The sequence below is a fragment of the Microtus ochrogaster genome, unplaced genomic scaffold (assembly GCF_000317375.1).
Source record: "Microtus ochrogaster isolate Prairie Vole_2 unplaced genomic scaffold, MicOch1.0 UNK1, whole genome shotgun sequence".
Classification (NCBI taxonomy): Eukaryota; Metazoa; Chordata; class Mammalia; order Rodentia; family Cricetidae; genus Microtus; species Microtus ochrogaster.
The window spans coordinates 37,606,198-37,628,741 of record NW_004949099.1 but is presented as its reverse complement, the minus strand read 5'-3'; the positions used below and the strand labels follow the sequence as shown (position 1 = coordinate 37,628,741).

General features: G+C 51.9%; 2 protein-coding genes and 1 non-coding gene across 3 annotated transcripts; all 3 read left to right on the top strand.

Annotated features, from left to right (window-relative positions):
* The first annotated feature begins 111 nt into the window (after positions 1 to 111).
* Positions 112 to 2,198, top strand: CUNH12orf57 (chromosome unknown C12orf57 homolog). The gene is made up of 3 exons (XM_005365193.3): positions 112 to 490; positions 707 to 883; positions 1,970 to 2,198. The coding sequence occupies exons 1-3, from the start codon at positions 439 to 441 to the stop codon at positions 2,119 to 2,121; spliced, it is 381 nt and encodes a 126-aa protein (XP_005365250.1). The 5' UTR covers positions 112 to 438; the 3' UTR covers positions 2,122 to 2,198.
* LOC113458065 lies at positions 131 to 192 on the top strand. Its single transcript, XR_003378502.1, has one exon. It is a non-coding gene; the product is annotated as a U7 small nuclear RNA (small nuclear RNA).
* Positions 2,199 to 2,580: 382 nt separating the features above from the next.
* Positions 2,581 to 21,210, top strand: Ptpn6 (protein tyrosine phosphatase, non-receptor type 6). The gene is made up of 16 exons (XM_026788319.1): positions 2,581 to 2,904; positions 9,251 to 9,373; positions 9,592 to 9,786; positions 13,386 to 13,575; positions 13,720 to 13,836; positions 13,937 to 14,050; positions 14,181 to 14,277; positions 14,575 to 14,654; positions 14,839 to 14,988; positions 16,692 to 16,823; positions 16,951 to 17,105; positions 19,875 to 19,942; positions 20,036 to 20,187; positions 20,283 to 20,374; positions 20,742 to 20,884; positions 21,026 to 21,210. The coding sequence occupies exons 1-15, from the start codon at positions 2,891 to 2,893 to the stop codon at positions 20,854 to 20,856; spliced, it is 1,794 nt and encodes a 597-aa protein (XP_026644120.1). The 5' UTR covers positions 2,581 to 2,890; the 3' UTR covers positions 20,857 to 20,884; positions 21,026 to 21,210.
* Positions 21,211 to 22,544: the final 1,334 nt, after the last annotated feature.

Genomic DNA, 22,544 nt, shown 5'->3' with positions numbered 1-22,544 from the left:
ACCGAATTGGATAATAAAAGTGTGCTTTGCCATCTGTATACTTCTGGGGGTGGGAAGATGGCACGCTGATCTCACCCTCACCGAAAGTGGAGTTCGTGCCTTTCCCGGGCTCGCTGCTAACGGTGTTCGTGAGTGTTACAGCTCTTTTAGAATTTGTCTAGCAGGTTTTCTGGCTCTTGCCGGAAAACCCCTCCCAATCTCACTGGTTAATAAGAATAGTAACGGGCCCAGCTTGGCGGCTGGTGGGGTTTTTTTCTCGCCGTGGTCCCCTATTCCTCTAGGACTTCCGTGCGTGTGTGTTAGGTCCACGCTCGGAGACTTCCGCCTCGCGCGCTATAGCTTCCTTTCCGCCTCCGCTGGCCCGCAGCCGTGGTAGGAGGCGGCTGGCTTCTCCAGATCTCTTCGGTGTTCCCATAGTCAAGTAGCGACTGGCGTTCTATGGCGTCCGCCTCGGCCCAGCCCGCGGCCCTGAGCGCAGAGCAGGCCAAGGGTGAGCCTGGTCCGGGCGTGGGCCGCCTTTAGGGGGAGGGCCTTACTACCCATTCCTTCTCCAAGTGGGGCCTTTGCCCAGTAGGGCGAAGGGTTGGGAGGACGAGCTTATCGGGTTACTGATCTCCTCGGTCCACTAATTCCCTGCCTCTTCCCTCCTCCTCTGGGCTCGCCCGCCCTGCTCCGCGGACCTCTCTGGGATGCTTCGGTCTTGCAGTGGTCTTGGCGGAGGTAATCCAAGCGTTTTCGGCCCCAGAGAACGCCGTGCGCATGGACGAGGCTAGAGACAATGCATGCAACGATATGGGCAAGATGCTGCAGTTCGTGCTGCCAGTAGCCACACAGATCCAGCAGGAGGTTATTAAAGCCTATGGCTTCAGTTGCGACGGGGAAGGTGGGTCCCACATGGAATGGCGGTGGGATGGATTGGGGGTGGGGCTCATGATCAGTGGCCCCCGAGTCGATCTCTTTCTCGCCACAGGGCGGCAGTCACATCAAACATTGGTACTCTGAGCTCAGGGCCTACCTAGCCTCAGTTTTTTTTTCCCCTTTCACTCTCTAAATTTAAAGTACTGACTCTTGAACCCAAGGCCTTATGTTGAGCAAGCTCTCCACCTCTGAGCTGTATCTACTCAGCTTTGAATCAGGAACTCACCAAGGTGCCCGGGCTGGCCTTGAACCAAAAGGCTCCTTTATCAGTCTTCTGAGTAGGTGGTATTGACTAGGCTTGAGTCACCAGGCCTAAGTCTAACCTGAGCTCTTGTCTGCCTGACAACAGGCTTCTGCAGTTTGGTGTAGGGGATTGAGATCTCCTTCCAGGAACATATATATGTTCATTGATTGATTTGGCCCAGCTAGCCAGGGGCTGCTTGTAGATCTGGGATCTTGTTCTTATTTAGGCTGCTTGAGGACAAAACAGCTAACATGGCTCACCCGAGAGTGGAACGTTCTGTTTTAGGACTTTTTCTTTCCTTTCTTTTTTGGTTTTTTGAGACAGGGTTTCTCCGTGGCTTTGGAGCCTGTCCTGGAGCTCTTGTAGACCAGGCTGGCATCGAACTCACAGAGATCTGTCTGCCTCTGCCTCCTGAGTGCTGGAATTAAACTGGAATTAAAGGTGTGCGCCATCACCTTTTTTTTTTTTTTTTTGAGACAGAGTTTCTCCGCGTAGTCCTGGCTGATCTGGAATTTGCTTTGTAGACCAAGTTGGCCTCGAACTCAGAGAGCCACCTGCCTCTGCCTGTCAAGTACTGGCACTAAAGGTGTGCACCACCATGCCTGGGCACTTTAGGACTTTTTCACATTGTATCCAGTTGTGCCTAGTGGAAACTGGGGTGGGGGTTGATGGAAGCCATGCAGGACGGGTGCGATCTGTCCTGCTTTGCCGAGGGCTACCCACTTGTGTCTGTCTACTATAGGGCGTCCGTTCCCTGCCTTGGCACACTGGCCTCCAGCAGGCGCCCTTCCTTGCTCCCTCTTGCAGGTGTCCTTAAGTTTGCCCGCCTAGTCAAGTCTTATGAAGCGCAGGATCCTGAGATTGCCAGCCTGTCCGGCAAGTTAAAGGCCCTGTTCCTGCCCCCTATGACTCTGCCACCCCATGGGCCAGCTTCCGGAAGCAGTGTGGCAGCCTCCTGAGATTTGTTCTTGCTCGTGTGCCACCGCCAGGGAAGACGACCTTGCTCTCCAGAGGATAATAAATGCTTGTGACTAAACCTTTGTGTCGGTGCTTTGTAGTCTCGGCTACCCCCACTTGTTGATTCTCACTGCCTCCGGCCTTTCCCCCGCTTCAGCTTCCTTCCTATACTCTTTGCTGGGACCAACCCTGCTCTCAAGAGCCCCTTTCCTCCTGTCCTCCCAGGGGTGGGGTGGGAGGCTAAACGGGCCTCTTGGCATCCTGGGAGGTTTGTTCACAAAGGCGGTACCTCCTCCGAACAGTGGGCTTCAAGGCTTTTCTTTGAGCCCTCTTCTTTCCCCGGCCTGAGAGGTACCGTGCTAGGGGCGGTCCCTTGGCTAGGGTTACTTCCTGGTCTTTGCCCCTACCCGCCCTCCGGCTGCTCTGTCAGCCTGAGCTCCAGGTGGAACAGCAGGTGGCTCCTCCCCTTCCTAGAGAAGTAGGCCCTGGCAGGCCTGAAGCCTGCTGGCCTGCCTCGGGCCTCTGGGGAATTTGACTGTGGTAGGCGGTCGCGGGCCAGCCCCGCCCCACCTGTCCTTCCCTAGGAGACCTGCCATCCGGGGGCTTGTCTTCAAAGTGTCAGAGGTCTGACAGACTGGAGGCAGGAGGAAGTGGGTGACAACCAGAATATTCTTCCTGAAGGTCTGGTCTGGATCCCTGGACAGCTGTGCCACTGGATTGGCCCCGCCCCCATCGCCCTTTTCCTGTGACTTCCCCCACTCCTCCAGGGAGATGCTGTCCCGCGGGTAAGTCCCCTGTGCCACCTGTGTCCTACAGACTCCTGTTAGTCTGGGCGGAGTTTGCCACCATAAATAGTCTTGTCACCACCATCAGCCCCTGCCCTGGGTCAGCTTCCTGTCTTTGTCAACTCCTTCCCACATGATTCAGGACCACCCCCTCCCAGGGTTCGTTCACATTCCTCCGCCTCCCTTTTTCTTTCATCAGCCCCCCACCCCCAAATGTGTAACCTCTGGCGTGTGGTCCTCTGCTTCTGCCCCGTCTAGGACCTATCTCCACTGGGTAGCTCACTTCACCTCAGACATGACTGAGGCACATTTGAGAACGTTCTGCCACTCCTAGGCAAACTCCACCTTACTTCTGAGCCTTGGTTCTCTGTGTCCTTTCCCTGCGCCCCAAAGGGAGCAGACTTAAGTAGATAAATTGAGTATTCCTGGGGGTTGGATACTGCTGAAGATGCTGCTGTATGGGGAGATGTGGTCTCTGTTTAGAGAGTCGGCTGCCAGGCTGAGGTGATAGAATGGATACCTAAGCCATAGCTAGGATTATTTCAGATGATTGACGGGTTAACGCCCGGCAAAAGAAACACAGAAAGGTGCTGGCAGGTAATGCATGCTGGAGACATTACTGGCTGAAAGGGGGGTGGGGTGGCTTTCTGATGAGGTGACATTTGTGTTAAGACCCAGTAATGAGATAGAGACAGCCATGTTGTGACCAGCAGAAATAGCAAGTGTGAAGCCAGAATAGTAAGTGTTCACTCCAGAGAGAGCCATGGGCAGCTTAGACCTGGGTGGGATTTGGGTAGCTGGCGACTGTCATTGTTTGTACCAAGTCACCACTGGTTTTTGCTTTTCCTGCTCCCGGGAGCTGCTCTGTTTGCACTCTTCCTCCCGTGTGTGAGGGCGGTACTGAGTCTTCCCAGCGGGCTTGGCACGGCATCTCCTGGTACAGAACCTTTGCTTGATTCCTCAGCCAAGAGCTCTGCTGCTGGGGTCCAGCCCCTTGAACACTTAGGCTCAGCTGCATTGATGGGATTACACTGAACAGCCCAAGTGGTGATGTCATGCACGCACCTCTGAGTTCTGGTCCATCTCTGCCTGTGGCAATTACCTGCTCTATCATCTCCCAGCATGCTTTGCTGTGCCAGTTATCTGCCTAGCCTGATGTGGCAGTGCCGTGGCAGACAACTCTCTGGCCACAGACAGCTTTATTTTTTTTCACCTTCCCACTCAACCCACCGCTCACTCAAAGCTTGTGACTCTGGGCAAGTTACTTAACGTGTCTTGAGTTTCTGTTTTTGTTTCTAAAATTCACATAGTAGCAAGTAAACAGTGTTGTCATGAAAATTAACCATAATGCAGTTGTCTCAGCGGGTGTAGTGCTGTATGTCAACACTGGGGAGGCTGAGGCAGGAGGATTTTTGAGTTTAGGCTAGCCTGAACCACACAGTAGGATCCTGTTTAAATAAATAAATAATAAAAAGAAAGAAAAGAATAGGTTACTATCAGCAGTAGAATACTTGCCAAACATAAAAACCTGAGTTTGATCTCTTTCGCAATAAGTAAATACAGGGCGGTGGTGGCGTCTGCCTTTAATCCCAGCACTCAGGAGGCAGAGGCAGGTGGACCTCTGTGAGTTCAAGGCTAGCCTAGTCTACTGAGTGAATTCCAGGACAGCCAGGACTGTTACACAAAGAAATCTTATCGAAAGAAAGAAAGAAAGAAAGAAAGAAAGAAAGAAAGAAAGAAAGAAAGAAAGAAAGAAAGAAAGGAGAAATAAATGAACAAAATAGAGTAGAATAAAAGTAATCACCACACAGAGAAACCCTGTCTCGAACCCCCCCCCCAAAAAAAAATCACCTGCCAATGTCCATTGAGGGATTGGTTCCAGGGAAACCAGAAGATATCGAGCTGTACAGATGTATTTGCATTTAACCTATAATGTACTAATGCATATTTTCAATCCTCTCCAAGTATTTACCTGACACAATGTAAATGCTATGCAAATCATTATGCTGTATTATTGAGGAAATTACGACAAGGAAAAAAGGTCTGTGCAGCTGGCTGACTCCACAGATGCAAAATTGGAAGACAGAAACCACTGTCAAGCCGGGCGGTGGTGGCGCACGCCTTTAATCCCAGCACTTGGGAGGCAGAGGTAGGCGGATCTCTGTGAGTTCGAGACCAGCCTGGTCTACAAGAGCTAGTTCCAGGACAGGCTCCAAAACCACAGAGAAACCCTGTCTCGAAAAACCAAAAAAAAAAAAAAAAGAAACCACTGTCATTTGTTAAAGCTGATGACATCAAACTATAGCACTTAGGCAAGAATGACCTCCCCAAGGCTGGCATGCACCGTCACACTGGGCCTTTTGTCCCAGGCTTCAGCCTCCTGAACACTGGGGTTTTAGGTGTGAGCCATCACACCTGGTTGCTTTATTAGCCTTTTAGGTCAGAATTTAGGAAATCTTGTTAAGCTTATTTATTAGGTGGGAAGATCAAGGCCCAGAGATGACCGGTAACTATGTAAGATCGTTGTACCCAGGACCTGTCTCTTGCATCGCCTTGATCTTGTCTTCTTTCATACCCTGCTTCCCAGAGGAATTTCTTTCTCTTCTAGATACCAGGCACTTACTTGCGTTTAGGACTGTCAGCCTCCTTGCGCCTGTTGAAAACAAAGACAAAATCCCTACATCCTAGGTGGTCAAGGTCTCAAATGGGATGATTGTGTATGTTGTCCGAATGTTCTTCCGATTCCAGGGTCCTGTGCCTTGCTTCTTAGGGGATTGCCATTATTTTCCTGCCAGAGGATAGCAGAGGGTGGTCCGTCTTATCGGAGTCTCTCATTTTCTGGCTTGACACTCTTTAGATACACTTAAAGGGTCAGGAGTATTAGGTGCCTTCTAAGTTCCTCTGCACAAGTGAGCTTAACCCTGGAAGGAAGAATCCTAGGTCTGGTGCGGTCAGTGTGGTGTTAAGCAGGTACCCAGAACTTCCTGTGTCCCTGCTTATTGGGGGTCTGCCCCCAGCGAGGTATGTATATGGATGGACACATGATGGGGGGGCCTGTGAGTTGTGCTTCTTTATGAGGTATGCTTGGATATAGCTGTGTGAATCCTTACTCATCTGCCCGCAGGGGCAGACCAGGAAGCATCCATGTAACCTTGACTGTGTAAGTGTATTCACGAGTCTTCTCACTGGATACTTCCCTGGGTTCTGAAGGTTGGGATGGGAACAACCAGGGTGCTTGTGAATCCCCGTGCTGGAACCAGCTTTGCACGTGGTTTTCCTGACCCTTGGGGTGAGCTGGGTCCATGGGAGTTCTAGATACTTGATATCCCCAAGAGTGATAAAAGACTTGTCATAGAGGGTATTTTTTGTTTGTTTGTTTGTTTTTTAAAACAGGGTCTTGCTATGTAGCCCTGGCTGGCCTGGAACTAACTCTCTATGAAGCTCAGGCTGGCTTCAAACTTGTACTTATCCTCTTGCCTCTGCTTCCAAGTACTGGAATTCCAGGTGTGTGTCACTGTACCTAGCATGACTGTGAAACCCAGGGCTTCCTACATGCTAAGTCAGCGCTTCACCCAGAGCCACACTCTAGCCCTTGCTGGTTTTCATATTCTTTTATTTTTTTCTTTTTTTTTATTTATTTATTTTTTTTTTGGTTTTTTGAGACAGGGTTTCTCTGTGGCTTTGGTGCCTGCCCTGGAACTAGCTCTATAGACCAGGCTGGTCTCGAACTCACAAAGATCCGCCTGCCTCTGCCTCCCGAGTGCTGGGATTAAAGGCATGTGCCACCATCGCCCGGCATTTTTTTCTATTTTTGATACATACCATATATACTATAAATAAATATTACGCATACAGCTAACTCTCCACTTATTCGTGACTTTGGGTTTGGCGCAGAGATGGAATCTAGCGCCTTGTGCAAGCTACCTTTGAACTACACCTCAAGCATCATACAGTTTTGAAAAAAGTGTAAGGGAACCACATGTGCTGGTGATGCTTATACTGCCAGCTACTAGAGAGGCTGAGGCAGGGGGATTGCAAGTTCAAGACTACAGAGTGAGTTCCAGATTAGCCTGGGAAACTTAGTGATTGATACCCTGTCCCAAAATAAAGTTCGAGACCAGCCTGGTCTACAGAGCTAGTTCCAGGACAGGCTCCAAAGCCACAGAGAAACCCTGTCTCAAAAAACGAAGAAAAAAAAAAAGAGAGAGAGAGCTGGGGTGTAGCTCAGTATGGGGCATTTGGCTAGCACGTTTGAGGTCCTAGGTTCAATCCCTAGGACTCCAGAAATATAAGAGGAATCAAATCAATAAGAAAAAGAAAGAGGGTGGAGGATTTGCCTCAGTGATGCTTGCCACCTGCAGAGCTGTCTGTCTGTTTGTCTACCTACCTACCTACCTACCTACCTTACCTACCTACCTACCTACCTATCCATCTATCTGAAACAGGGTCTCACTACATAGCACTGACTGTCCTGGAAATCATTATGTAGACCAGGCTGGCCTCAAGCAGAGATCTGCCTACCTCTGCCTCCCAAGTGCCAAGATTAAAGGCATGTGCCACCATGCATGGCTAGGGCTTGGGTTCTAATTCCATCATGGCAAAAATACCAAAACTAACCAATCAAAACACCACAAACAAATAATCCCCAAAGGCGCAGTGGTGGCGCACGCCTTTAATCCCAGCACTCGGGAGGCATAGGCAGGCGGATCTCTGTGAGTACGAGACCAGCCTGGTCTACAGAGCTAGTTCCAGGACAGGCTCCAAAGCCCCTGTCTCGGAAAAACAAACAAACAAACAAACAAAAAATACACCCCAAAGGCTATAAAGGACTCTGTCTCAGCTCTGCTTTCTAGCAGCTGTGTTCCTCCCGAAGGGAGACACCAATAGGAGTTTTTGTTTTGTTTTATTTTGTTTTGTTTTTCAGTTTTTCTGTGTAGCTTTGGAGCCTGTCCTGAAATTTGCTAGGTAGCCCAGGCTGGCCTTGAACTCACAGAGATCCTTCTGCCTTTGCCTAAGTGCTGGTACTAAAGGTGTGCACCACCACTGCCCGGCCACCAATAGAAATTTCTTGGATGTTCTGCTTAGCAACTTGTTTTTCTTCTGACCCTGACTTGGTAGTGTTTGCATTTTGTTTTTATTTGTTTGTTTTTGTGTTTACGCTGGGGATTACACACACAGGGCATCATAAGTCTTTGGTCTGAGAGCTCCTAAAGGTTACTCTCTCTGTGAGCGGCTGCCACGTTGAGACCTTGGCCAACACCTTAGCCTCCAGGACACACACACACACACACACACACACACACACACACACACACACACGTGCACACACATGCACGTGCACGTGTGTGCCCGAGCAGAGTCAGGGTATAGGAAAGAGGCCTATAAACAGCCCCTACCAGTAGAAAAGGCCCACACTTGACGGTGCTGCGTGAGGTCATTTCTGTGGGGCGCTCTGCTGTGACAGTGTCTCTTTTGGACAAGGGGTCTGTTGATTACTGTTCTTTGGGTCCTGAGGGTTGGCAGGCAGTATTTAAAAATCATTGGCTTTGAAACTAAACTACTTAGGTCTGAAGCCTGCAATTTACTAAGTGAAAAGCCTGGGGCAATTCCTCAAACTTCTTAGCCTCAGTTTCCTTGTCTGTAAAGTGGGTATAAAGATGGTGCCTGCGTGATGAGGTGTGGTGAGGTGTAACTCACGGGAGGAATGTAAATAGCATTGTAGCAACGAGTCTGGCATGTGGCAACACTCCACTAAATGACAGTGTCACTGCACACCGTCGTTATTAGATTGTGCCAAAGAATGCTGCGGAGAAGCGGGGACAAAACCATGAGCCGATGGCCACGAGGATTCACATGTGTGAATCTTGGCCTGGAGGGGCCCGAGGTGCACACATGTGTGTCCTTGTCTCTGGAGTCGCGACTGTTCAGTGCCGTATACTCCTGTGCCTTTGATGGCAGGCTGTGGCAAGTGGGCCCTCCCCCACCCTGCCACCCTTCTGCTTCTCTTCCCTTGCTCTGAAAAGAGAAGTACAAGTGAGTTCCCCCAAGGGGTCGGCCGCGCCCCTTCCTGTCTCCGCCCTACTGGCTGTCCCAGGCCAGTGGAGTAGTAGCCCGGTAGCAGGACAGCAGGTTGGGGTTGTAGGAGCTTGGGCTCGGAGAGCCTTGCTTGAGGCTCAGCCCCAGAGTTTTCCCACCTGCCCAGGCAGGCTGTTCCCTTCACGTTCTCTGCAGCTATTTCAGCAAGAGCCCCAGGATGGTGAGGTAAGACCTGGGACCCATGGGAGGCAGGCAGAAAGGATGGTCTGGCCCTCAGGGGACGTTACCTCACCACCTTGTGCACCTTCAGGTGGTTTCATCGGGACCTCAGTGGACCTGATGCAGAGACCCTGCTCAAGGGCCGGGGAGTCCCTGGGAGCTTCCTGGCTCGGCCCAGTCGCAAGAACCAGGGTGATTTCTCCCTCTCAGTCAGGTGGGTGGCCCTCCCTGCGATTTGGCAGCTCAATGTGTGCACATTCTTCGGTTCCCTGAGTTGCATTGCCTCCTCATGTTGTATGCTCCCCCTGTGTCCCTGCCTGTAGCCACCCCAGTCCTGTGTGCCTTTGCATTCCGGCCCCTCAGCCTGTCTGTCCCCCAGCCCATCCCACTTCTGCTCCTGTACCTGGGGCCTCACTTCCTGGTACCCTGCAGGGTGGATGACCAGGTCACCCATATTCGGATCCAGAACTCGGGGGACTTCTATGACCTGTACGGAGGAGAAAAGTTTGCGACGTTGACAGAGCTGGTGGAGTATTACACACAGCAGCAGGGCATCCTCCAGGACCGGGACGGCACCATCATCCACCTCAAGTACCCACTGAACTGCTCGGACCCCACCAGCGAGAGGTGAGGGGCATTGCACATTGCAGGCTGGCCCAGGCCCTTGAGAGAAGTGTAAAGGAGGTGGGCACCCAGCCCAGGTAGCCTGCTCACTCACAGACTGTGCCTCATCCCCACTCTCCCACCCGTGTTCCAGCTCAGTGCTCTGGAGACTCTTTCCTACAACTCACCCATCCCAGGTCCCCCGAGGCAGCAAGAGAAGGTCTCCCCTTGCTTTGCTGCAGGGTTCATGCTGCCTAGCAACCTAGTCCTGGGAGCGACAGTGAGGCTACTTCTTGTGGCTGGTGTTTCCCATCAGGTTGGCCCTATTGCTAGAAAGCTCTTACTTCTATGGAACTCTGTTGCCTTTCCCCAGCTCTCCACAATCTGGGCCTCTGAGGTCCCCATGTTAGTAAGGCCTTAGAGATCACTTTATTGGGATGCTCAGGGCTTTATCTCAGCAACACAGCGAGGATGGGTTGCAGAGTTTGGATGAAGCAAGGTCATTGACATGGTCACAGGTCTAGAGGGGTATAGGGTCCAGGCCCGCCTGGCTCCAGGAAACACTCCGGACATCCCCACTAGTGCTGCAAAGACATAGCCCCCATAACCGGACTGGCTATTCTCATGCGGTCTCCCCAGAGTGTGTACCAAGAGAAGGCACACAGATAGATGCCCTCATTGCACCATGGCTCATCTTAGCCGGGCAGCATAGTGACTAACAGCTCCCATTAAAGAAAAGGGCAGTGGAATAACACTAGGGGCTTCTCCTGGATTTCTGGGGCCATGCCAACTTGTTTTTGTTCTGTGTTTGTGTATTCACTGTTGAAATGATTCTGAACCTTGACCCCCCTCTTCCCCTGCTGGGGCCTAAACCCAGGACCTTGTGCATGCTGAGTGTGTGCTTTGCCACTGAGCTACTTTCCAGTGGTTTTTAGTCTTTTTTGAGATTCGTGCCTACACATTAGCTCAATATTTTTGTTGAAGTCACTGATGAAAACTTAGAGTCAGCGGATCAGAGAGCTTGCCTAGCGTGCATTAAGCCCTGGGTTTGCTTCCCTGCATTGCATAAGCCCAGGGCTGTGGCAGTCCCAGGAGGAGGCAGGAAGACCAGGAGTTCAAGTTCATCGAAGCTGGTCTACACTTCCTTGAAGACTTTCCCATGTGGTGGCAGACAGAAAGGGAGGCACGCCTCATGCTGTCTGTTCTTCTCCCTCTGACCTGCAACTCTCAGGGTGGGTTGGCCTCTCAGACTCGCTTTTACCTCCTCGTCTTCCCTTGTTGCTGTCCCAAGCCAGGAGCTGCTCTCCTAGAGGAGGCTGAATATGGAGGTATAGCAGAATCATAGCTGGGATGTTCACTAGGATAGGGAGGAAGTGGGAGCTGAAAGGGTGTCAGGGGAGCAGGATGGGACAGAGTGGAGAAAGATGGGGTGCGGGGAAGCATGCTGCACCACTAGGGGGGTAGCAGATGACTCCAAGAGACACTTTGGATGGGCAACTAGAAAGCTGAGTTTCATTCCTAACCTTGGGGTAAGTGGCAGCCAGGGGCCAATACTCCTTGTGTCCTTGCCCCGCCTCTTCAGGGAAATTTGCATTTGTCCCCTCAATGGTGAACTCTCTGCCTGTGGTCAGTTCACATTTGCATGGAGACTTCCTCATCCTGTCCCTGAGGGAAGGAGCTGAACCCCCTCACTTTGCTTGGGGGCCCTGACTTGTCCCTGAGGTTGGCGTGGGTAGAGGTAGAAGCCTCTGACAGGCCCTAGGCTATGGTGTCCCCCTGGCAGAGTTGAGAAGGATCAGGAGGACTAAGCCCCCACTCTCCTTCCCCCTCCATCTCTGCGGTTGGAAAATGCTGCCCCCCCTTGTCCCTGAGCTGAGGAAACCCTCACAACCTCACTTCTCACTCTCTCCCCAGAAGGAGTTTTGTGTTTTTTCCATCACGTGGTTTCCTGTGAGGCTAGGCATTGTGGGGCTACAGTTTCCTCCTGGGAAGGGGTGCTTCACGGAAAGGCTCTTAGTTCTGCTTTCTGCCCTGCAGCCCCTTGGAGCCTCTTTGGACCCCTGCTGCCCCTTCAGTCACATCATCCTGGGCTCCCTGGAACCCTGAAACCACTCTCCTCAATGGAGTGTTGGGGCCCCCACATCCCCGAGGAATTTTCCATGGGTCCTTCCTGACATCAGTCTCTTCTGACACCCACTGCCATCTGTGGTTTGGGCCCTTCTACATTTTACTGTCCTCCTTTAACCCAGTCCAAGTCTGTGTTTCACGGGGACCCCTCTTTTTGTTTCTCCAAATATTCTAGGTATTGCTTGCCCGTTGTTGTAAACAGAAGAGGCTCTAGGTTTTTGTTAGGACCCCCCTCCTTCATTGCTCCCTCCCTCCCTCCCTCCTCCCTCCCTCCCTCCCTCCCTCCTCCCTCTCTCCTTTCTCCTTTTATTTTGGTGCTGGGGAATGAACCCAGGGTCTTACATGTCCCACTGAGCTATAACCTCAGTCTCCATGGTTTGAACTCTGTGGAACCTTTTCTTTTATTAGTTGGGGACCTAAGCCCAGTGTGCAAGTGCTTAGCCTCTGTTTTCTGGGAAAATGGCAACCTCTCAGCTTTTGTTTTGTTTCTTTGTTTTAAACGATGTTTGTTACATTTGTACGTGTAGAGGTCAGAGGACAACCTGTCGAAGTTGGTTATCTCCCTCTGCCACGTGGGTCCTGGGGATCGAACTTGGGTTGTGGGGCCTGATAGCAAACATTTTTACCCTCGGCCATCTCACGCGGAGCCCTTTTCTCCCTTCCTTTCTTTCAATCCACTCTGTAGGCCAGACTGGCCTCGAACTCACAGAGATCCACCTGCCTCTGCTCCCAAGTGCTGGGATTAAAGGAGTGCACCACCACTGCTAGCCTCTGCTCTTTTTTTCTTTTCTGAGGCAGAATCTTACTCTGTAGCTTAGGCTGGCTTGAAACTCACCATGTAGACCAGGCTACCCTCAAACTTACAGTTATCCCCTTGTCTCTGTCAGCCCAGGGCTGGAATTACAGGTGTGTGTCACAATGTCTGGCTGTCTGTTTTGTTTTTGAGACAGGGTCTTACTCTGTAGCTCAGGCTGGCCTGGCACTTACCATGTAGAGCAGGCTGGTCTCACTGAGGTAGTCCAGCCTACTGAATGCTGGGATTATAAATGTGAGCTACGGCTACACAGAAAAACCCTATCTTGAGAGAAAAATCAAACAAAATAAAAGTGAGTCATCATAACCCAGCTATTTATTTATAAAAGCAGGTGGGTCTTTTTGTTAGTTTGTTTTTGATACAGCGTTTCTCTGTGTAGCGCTGGCTGTCCTGGAACTCACTCTGTAGACCAGGCTGGCCTCAGAGACCCACCTGCTTCTGCCTGAGTGCTGGGTTTAGAGGTGTGTGCCATTATGAGGACCATGCTGGCCTCCAGTTCATTCTGTTCTCACATCTCCTGAGGAGCTGGGATTCTAGCTCCAAGCCTGGCTCCTTCCTCTCAGCATTTTTGTGAGATAGCGATGGATCTCAATGTTGCGGTGGATTTGAAAGCTCATAGCTCAGATCTGGCAGGTGTCAGTGCCCACTCGGGCCTGGTCACCAATCTTTTCAATGTACCTAGGTGGTACCATGGCCACATGTCTGGAGGGCAGGCAGAGACACTGCTGCAGGCCAAGGGCGAGCCCTGGACATTTCTTGTGCGTGAGAGTCTCAGCCAGCCTGGTGATTTCGTGCTGTCCGTGCTCAACGACCAGCCCAAAGCTGGCCCTGGTTCCCCCCTCAAGGTCACTCACATCAAGGTTCTGTGTGAGGTAAGTCAGCTGGGCTGTGGGGACGGCCTCATGCCAGAACTTCATCCAGAGCTGTTGGGAGGGTCTTCTGGGGTTGGATTTAAGACTAGGGGTGCCAGGACGGGGTCTCAGTCCTGAGGGGTAGCCCTACTTGGTGTCCTTCAGGGTGGACGCTATACTGTGGGTGGCTCAGAGACCTTTGACAGCCTCACAGACCTGGTGGAGCATTTCAGGAAGACGGGCATTGAGGAGGCCTCAGGTGCCTTTGTCTACCTGCGGCAGGTGAGGAGCCAACCTGCTGCCTCTTCCCTTCCCCTGAGCTGTTGGAGATGTGGGCTTCTGAGGTCTCTCAGTCTCTGATTCCTGCTTTTCCTCTCCCCAGCCTTACTACGCCACTCGGGTAAACGCGGCCGACATCGAGAACCGGGTCTTGGAACTGAACAAAAAGCAGGAGTCCGAGGACACAGCCAAGGCTGGCTTCTGGGAGGAGTTTGAGGTGGGTACTGGGGACAGTGGAGCTGGGATAGATGAGGCCACCTTGCCTTCTTTATGTGCCTGTGACATAGCTCTGACCTCTCCACCCGTGCATGTGCCTGGGGCGGGGGCTTAGTTCTCTCACCTTTCAGAGTCTGCAAAAGCAGGAGGTAAAAAACTTGCACCAGCGCCTGGAAGGGCAGCGGCCTGAGAACAAGAGCAAGAACCGCTACAAGAACATTCTTCCCTGTGAGCTCCGCCTCTCTGCCCCTCCCTGCTCCCCCACCACCACAGACTCCACCTCCCCACTGGCCAGCAGAGCTCTCCTCCCCCAGGAAGCCTCTTTGCTTTCCCTGAGCCTCCCCATAGCTCCCAGGCACCCTCCTGCTCCCGAAGCCTCCGCCCCCACCCGAGACACATTTGCCTCTGCCTGCTGCCCTGTCCTCTATGAGTTCATGGTTTTGGAGACAAGAGCATCTGTTAGCTTGGGAAGGGTCTGCCACAGGGTATGGCCGGCCCAAGCTGTTTCTTTTCTACCCATGCCAGTTGACCACAGCCGAGTGATCCTGCAGGGACGAGACAGTAATATCCCTGGGTCCGACTACATCAACGCCAACTATGTCAAGGTAAGTTGGGCGAGCCATGTGGGAACAGACTCTGGTCTCTGAGAGCTCCCTGTGTCTTGGGGTCCATGGGTACAGTGCCTCTGGGAAAAGCTGGAGCTGGTATCTTGGGTAGGGTTGATGGTGCTATGAGCATATCTATGCCCACTTACAGTCCTGGGATGGGTCTCTCTGTGTTTGCATCCAGAACCAACTGCTAGGTCCAGATGAGAATGCTAAGACCTACATTGCCAGCCAGGGCTGTCTGGAGGCCACAGTCAATGACTTCTGGCAGATGACCTGGCAGGAGAACACCCGAATCATCGTCATGACCACCCGCGAGGTGGAGAAAGGCCGGGTAGGGCAAAGCGCCACCCTCTTGTCCCTCACATTTTCTTCCTCGGTCCTTGTTCACCACCATACACAAGGAAGATCAGGGGCTGGTGAGAGGGCCCAGAGGCTTAAATGTGTTTGCCACCAAGCCTAACTCCGTGAGTTCAATCCCTGGGACCCACATGGTAGAAGAAGAGAACTGACTTCTGCAAGTTATCTTCTGAGTGCCACATGCATGCTATAGCACATGTGTGTTCATACATGTACACTCACAGGGAGATCTAGTTTTATGGGTGTACATACATATACATACCTCAGTGGCAAAGGCCCAGTGCCTGTTGGGAAGCTGAGACCTGAGATAGTCTCCTCTATACACTGTGACTCCTGGACACCCAGCCCTCCTCAGCTCCAGATGCCCTGTGTGATGATATAGCCTAGTGGCAGAGTGCATGCCCAGTCCTGGAACCCTGGGTTCGATCCTCAGCACCACAGAACAGGGCAAGCATTCTTCATACATCCGTTTCTTCCCCCGTTCTCTCTGTCCCAAGCCTCTTGCCATCAGCGGCTCCCCCTTGCCTCCCCCTTTGCGCACTGGGAAGTTTTCCTCTCAGAAGCACATGGCATCCAGCTGCTCGCTCTGAAAACCCTTCTGTGGCTCCCAGTTGCTTCTGGGATGGAAAGCTGTCCCTGCAAGCCTGGTGGCTTCCCTCCGATCCTCATGGCTCCCTATAATGCACACCGCCTCTTGTGAAGGCACTAGCTCAGTTTTTGCCAGGAACTGGCTCCCTGAACCGCCATGTCTCACAGACTCCAGTCTGGAGTGCTCTGTTCCTACTTACTCTGTGAGGCTATCCTGCATTGCCCTCTTTGCCCTGTGGGAGAATTGGCTCCTTCCCTAGCCCTGCTCCTGAGGCATGCTCTGTATACCTGTGTCTCCTGTCTGTGTATCACCCTGTGTCCTAGGACACGGACCATGTCTGGCTTGGTCTTCTGGGGTTTGTAGCGCTAGGGATGAAACTTCTGGCTTTGTATGTGTGAAGCGCACGTACTCTCACTAAGCTGCATCCACTGTCTGCGTTTTTCTTGAGTTTGAACCACAGCTCAGTTGCTACAACTTCAGTGGTCACTGAATGGATTGTAAGATTAGATGGTTGATAGTTCCTATCTTGTAGTGGTTAGCCTGAAGCCAGGCCCCAGGTCTGATTTTGAGCGGGCTCATCCCTCTTTTAACAGACGTCCAGGGCAGGGATGGGGAGAAGGCTCAGCCGTCGAGCCATGAAAGCGTGAGGACTGGAGTTGGGGTCCTCAGAAGCTCTCATACATTTCGGGTGGGCAGAGAAGCTTGCTTACAGTTTCAGCTTTGGCAGGAGGATGCAGGGGATCCCCAGGGCAAGTTGGCTAGCAAGGCTTGCCATATTGGTGAGCTCTGGTTTGATTGAGACACCCTGCCTCAATGACTGAGGTGGAAGAGTGATGGACGATGGCTTCTCTAGGATTGCAAATTATAAGCTCACTGTCCTTTAATTATGGCTAGAAACCAAATATGAGTGAGTACATCCCATGTTCCTCTTTTTGGGTGATTTCCATCATTCTTATGCCTCCACATGCACCCCACCCCCCATGTATGTACCTATACACGTGTGCAAAAAAAAAAAAATTCACTATGCCTGGGGCTTAGAAAGCCCCAGAGCTTTGCCTCTGTGCCTTACCCCTCCCCCTCTCTTTCAGAACAAATGTGTTCCTTACTGGCCGGAGGTGGGCACTCAGCGAGTCTACGGGCTCTACTCTGTGACCAACTGTGCAGAGCACGATACAGCAGAATACAAACTTCGCACTTTACAGATCTCCCCGCTGGACAATGTGAGTGTCCCCAGCCCCTGCACACTCCAGGGGCCTCACCTTCTGTTTGTTCTGTAGTTGGGGTGGGTGGGTGGGACTAGGAAATTGTGTGGACGCAGCAGGCACTGACTCTGTGTCCTTGGCCTAGGGGGACCTGGTTCGGGAGATATGGCACTACCAGTACCTGAGCTGGCCTGACCATGGGGTTCCCAGTGAGCCCGGGGGTGTCCTCAGCTTCCTGGACCAGATCAACCAGCGACAGGAACGTTTGCCTCATGCAGGGCCCATCATTGTGCATTGCAGGTGAGAGGCATAACGTGAAGGTAGTGTTTACAAAGCAGCAGGGGGCTACAGAGATGGCTCAGAGGACCTTGTTTGACTCCTAGCACCTACATAGTGATGTATAACCTTCTCTAACTTCAGTCCCAGGGGATTCAACACCCTTTTCTAACCTACAAGGGCACTGCATGCACAGGGTATACAGACATACATGCAGGCAGAACACCTGCACATGTAAAATTGAAACAGCAGCTGGCAGGTGAGCAGTGCTGCCAGCAACATGGCTAGGGACTTACTGTATGCCTTCCCGGACCCCAGCTTCCTCTGAGCCCTCACTACTCCAGGCCTGTGGTGGACCTGCTTGTGGGTCCTTGGGTTTCACCTCTCACTGCTCATTGCTGGGCATGGTGGCGTATACCTAGAGTCTAGCATTTGGGCACTGAGACAGGGGGACCATGAGTTCCAGGCCATATAACTAAGACTTTTTTTCCCTTCCTTCCTTCCTTCCTTCCTTCCTTCCTTCCTTCCTTCCTTCCTTCTTTCCTTCCTTCCTTCCTTGACAGGACTTCTCTGTGTAACAGCCCTGGCTGTCCTGGAACTCACTTTGTAGGCCAGGCTGGCTTTGAACTTACAGGAATCTGCCTGTCTCTACTTCTGGAGTGTTGGGATTAAGGGCATACACCACTACACTGAGCATAAGATCTTTCTTTAAAAAAATTTTTTCACTGTGTTATGTGTGTATGTCTATGTATATGTGTGTATCTGTGTGTGTACCATTGATGGCTTTTTTTTTTTTATTTTTTTTTGGTTTTTCGAGACAGGGTTTCTCTGTAGCTTTGGAGCCTGTCCTGGAACTAGCTCTTGTAGACCAGGCTGGCCTTGAACTCGCAGAGATCCACCTGTCTCTGCCTCCCGAGTGCTGGGATTAAAGGTGTGCGCCACCACGGCCCAGCCATTGATGGCTTCTTTTGTATGACCTGAGGAAACAGGAACCGGTTTTGTCCCCCCTTCTCTGTCCCTGTAACCCAGGCCTGTGGAAGCTTCTAGACTTCCTCCTTCCCTCACTAACAACTGTCTTGCAACTGGGCTGGGAGTACCCCCCCATGCTGTCTTGGGGCCAAGCTCTGCACGCTACTATCTTGGGGACAGCTCATCCCCAAGAACTACCTCTCTGCCACCCCTCCCCCATTCGCGTACTTCTTGAAATCCCCATAGCCTTTATTTAGAAATTACAGGAAGGAAGTGGTATGGGGGGGTTATTTTTGACAATCTGGGTTTGAAATTAGACAGCTCGACTTATGGTAGCAGCCTCAGGGACTGGGCTGTAGGCAGGTCTGGGGTCTGCATCATCTGTCTGCTCAGAGTGGGTGGAGGGGGGTACGGGTAGGGGTGGAGGGCGGCGGGGGGCGGGGAAGGGAAGCATACTACTGCACTTTCTCCACACCTGAGTCTTGGGCCAGCCCTTACCTTTTGCCATGTTGAAGAAAAGAGAAATGAAGTTCCACAGAGAGAAAGTTCCACCTCTCTGTCTGTCTGTCTCTGTATGTGCTGGGGATGGGACCCTAGGGCTTTAAGCATATTAAAAACATGCTTTACCACCAAGGCACACCGTAAGCAAAATGTAACTCTATGTGTGTGTGTGGTGTGGGCATGTTTGTGGAGGTCAGAGGCCCTAGTTTTCATGGCTCTCTACCATGTACACACACATACACCCACTCATGCGTCTGTGTATATGCGTCTCACACTATGTGGCTCAGTGGCCTGGAACTTGCTAGGTAGACCAGGCTGGCCTCAGATTCACAGAGGTTCACTTGCTTGTGTGATAGTCATAATAGTCACTGAGCCATCACACCCATCCCAAATGTAACTTGTGTGTGTGTGTGTGTTTCTATATAGACCAGGCTGGCCTCAGATTCACAGAGGTCCACTTGCTTGTGTGATAGTCATAATAGTCACTGAGCCATCACACCCATCCCAAATGTAACTTGTGTGTGTGTGTGTGTTTCTATATAGACCAGGCTGGCCTCTTGAGTGCAGGGATTAAAATCATGTGCCACCATGCCTAGCTCCAAGTGTGACTCTTTTATTTATTTTTTGGCTTTTTGAGACAGGGTTTCACTGTGTTGTGCAGCCCTGGCTGTCCTGGATCTCACTCTGTAGACCAGATTAGCTTCAAACTGAGAGAGATCCAATTGTCTCTGCCTCCCGAGTGCTGGGATTAAAGGCATGCCCCACCACTGCCTGGCTCCAAATATAACTCTTTCATTTCTTTTCCATTTGGCTTTTTGAGATAGGGTTTTTCTGTATAACCTTGACTGTTCTAGAACTAGGTCTGTAGACCAGGTTGGCCTTGAACTCATAGAGATCTGCCTACTTCTGCTTCCCAAGTGCTAGGATTAAAGGTGTGCACTACCACCCGCCCACTCCAAATGTAACTCTTGAAGGCTGGAATGGGGGGAGCCCAGGTACCTGAGGAGCAGGTAGGACAATGGCAGGGTGTGACATTCTGTTTCTCCAAGGAATGAGGATAGCCATCATTTGGGAGGAGTGAGGAGTGGGAGCAGGAAGTGGGGAACAAATGCTGGGAAGGAGGGAAAGGGTATCTGTACTCCCAAATAGGCACCTGCTTGTCTATCCTGTGACTGGGGCAGAAGGATGGGTGCAGAGGTGCACTTTGCTGGCCTAATGACCTGGACACATTACTAACCCTTGTGGCTGGTGCTGTAGGTTCTTCATGACTTCCCATTTCCTAGTAAGAGCTGGGCCTTTGATGGTGGTCCTTTCTCTCTGCAGTGCTGGCATCGGCCGAACAGGCACGATCATCGTCATTGACATGCTCATGGAGAGCATCTCCACCAAGGGTGAGGACCCCTGGGCCGTGCGGGTAGGTGTGGGAGAGACAAGCCGTCCCTTGGCCTTGCCCACCCTGAAGTTCCACGGCCACCCTTGTCCAGGACTAGACTGTGACATTGACATTCAGAAGACCATCCAGATGGTACGGGCGCAGCGCTCCGGCATGGTGCAGACGGAGGCGCAGTACAAGTTCATTTACGTGGCCATTGCCCAGTTCATTGAGACAACCAAGAAGAAGCTGGAGATCATACAAGTGTGTCCAGAGTGGGGCTGATGGGTGGGAGGGGAGAGTGGGCATCACCCAGTCCTGCTGGTACCACCATCCTCCTACCACACCTTTGCCCACAGTCCCGGAAGGGTCAGGAGTCGGAGTATGGGAATATTACCTACCCTCCTGCTATGAGGAGTGCCCATGCCAAGGCCTCCCGTACCTCCTCCAAGTGAGTGATCCTGCTTGTCCTCCCAGCATCTCCCCCTTCTCCTGCCCAGTCTTGGCTGTCCTTTCTGGAGTGGACTAGTGTGGAGGTTGGGGAGACCCTGGTTCAAGGTCAACCTTCTCCCTACTACCTCTGTTCTTCAGTTTTTTCTGAAGCGCCCACTGTGACTATGGGTGGGCCTGTGCTGAGGACCAGCTCTGGACTCCTGTGAGTGCAGTCTTTGCCCCCGGGAGCTTTGGGTCTAGTGTATGGACAGTGAGCGGGCTCTCTGGCTTTCCTGGCTTCACTAAGTGACAGTGAGTTCTGGAGGGGCCGCTAGTAGGGGATCTGCGCAGTGTCCAGATGCCTTCTCTCCCTCCCCCATGCCCAGACACAAGGAGGAGGTGTATGAGAACGTGCATAGCAAGAACAAGAAGGAAGAGAAAGTGAAGAAGCAGCGGTCAGCAGACAAGGAGAAGAGCAAAGGTTCCCTCAAGAGGAAGTGAACTGGGCACTCATCTGCAGGTGGCCATGGTGAGGCCCCTTCTCCCCCTGTCCCCGTTTCCCCCGCTCCAGTTCTGACATGCGAGGGGTGGTCACAATCTCATTCTCCCCTGCCAGGGTGTCCCCAGGCCCCAGATACCCTCTGACCCACTTCCTCTCTTTTATCTGCAGCATCAGCCTTAATCCCTGCAGAGGCCTCCACTGGACAGATCAAGACCTGTGGCCCACACCAGACCCTGGGACCACCCCCATCATTTTGTAATTTAAATGGCTATGATCCTCTGAACCTGTATATAACCCAGCAAGCCCCCAGGCGAAGCCAGATTTCTATTCTTGTAAATAAAGCCCCTGGACCTCTGTGTGTTGCCTCCAACCTTGTGTGCCCCGTGTATCTGGAGGCTCTGGGCAGGCTCGGACTGGGTTGCCATGTGTGACTGTGTAAAAGTTCAATCTTCTGGGTTAGATAGACTCAGTTCTGGATGCTGCTTCACACAGCTAGATGCCTGCAGCCCTCCTAGGGCTTAGATTGTTTTGTGTTCTCCCTCTCTCATGCCGGGGATGGTACCTCGGTCTCCTGTGTGCTTAGCAAGTGCTCCAGCCTTCTTACAGCAGAGGGTGATCTGTGATCTGGACTCATCTGCCCTCCTCGGCTTGGTAGTGAAGATATTGCCATAGCGAGTGCCAATAACAGTGGCCACTACTACATTACACACTGGCAACAGGCCTGGGCCCTATTTAAGGGACTATGGAATGAATTAATACTAGATACATTCTTTTTTATATATATATAAATTTTAAAATTTTATTTGTTTGTTTGTTTTGTCGTACGGGACAAAGCTCAGAGCATCCCACATGCCCGGTAGTGAGCAGCTTTCTCACTGAGCTATCTGTACCCCTGGCTCTCGCCTGGGGACCTCTATTATCCTTATTTTACAGTGCAGAAGTCTGAGAAAGTGAGGCCCAGGGAGCAAGGTTGCTCGAGGTTCCGGGACTCCTGGCCTCCAGAGTCCATGTCCTGACAGACTCAGCAGGGCCCACCCCAGATATGCCACATAGCCTGCTGTTGATTGCTAGAGCCAACAGCTAGGAAGATTTTCAGGAGGACTGACTTAGTGTAACCTCTCCCGATCTGCAATCCCCAAAGCACATGGGGACATACCATTGCTGAGGCCCTCATCGTCCTGGACACTGAAGATCATTTTATGATTTTTGTGCCCCTTCCTTTTCTTTTGTCTGGAATTGGGTTCTTTATACATAACTGGAATCTCCTGAGCAGTTGGGTGTGCCAGTCATACCTTGGGAAGAGCTGGCTCCCACCAGGCGAAGGATAGCTTATTGGCCTGAATACCCCCTGTGTTAACGGGTTCTAGGGCCGTGCTGGGGGCAGTTGAAGGTGACAAGTGAACTTATCCTACTGGGACTTGGGAGATGTCTGGGAAACCAAGCCAGAATTAGGCCACAAAAATAATTACAACGGAAAAGTATGGAGAACAAAGGAGGGGGAAGCCACGGCTCTGGGATTGAGCAACGTGATAGCTCCCTGGAGCTAGGTGGCCCTCCAGGGGGTGAATGGGTGGGGCCATCACCTGTGCGCTGCAGGGCCCCTCTCCCAGCAACAGGGAGCCACACAGAAGAAAGGCAGGTCCTATTCTTAACTGCTCGGGACTTCTTCGAGGGCCAGCACAGAAGA

Excerpts from the sequence above, each read along its gene's own strand:
- CUNH12orf57 (XM_005365193.3), top strand. The coding sequence starts at position 439 with ATGGCGTCCGCCTCGGCCCAGCCCGCGGCCCTGAGCGCAGAGCAGGCC. Across the intron at positions 491-706 it reads GAGCGCAGAGCAGGCCAAGG|TGGTCTTGGCGGAGGTAATC; the intron begins GTGAGCCTGGTC and ends TCGGTCTTGCAG. Across the intron at positions 884-1,969 it reads CTTCAGTTGCGACGGGGAAG|GTGTCCTTAAGTTTGCCCGC; the intron begins GTGGGTCCCACA and ends TCCCTCTTGCAG.
- Ptpn6 (XM_026788319.1), top strand. Across the intron at positions 14,989-16,691 it reads GCGAGGTGGAGAAAGGCCGG|AACAAATGTGTTCCTTACTG; the intron begins GTAGGGCAAAGC and ends CCTCTCTTTCAG. Across the intron at positions 19,943-20,035 it reads GGAGAGCATCTCCACCAAGG|GACTAGACTGTGACATTGAC; the intron begins GTGAGGACCCCT and ends ACCCTTGTCCAG.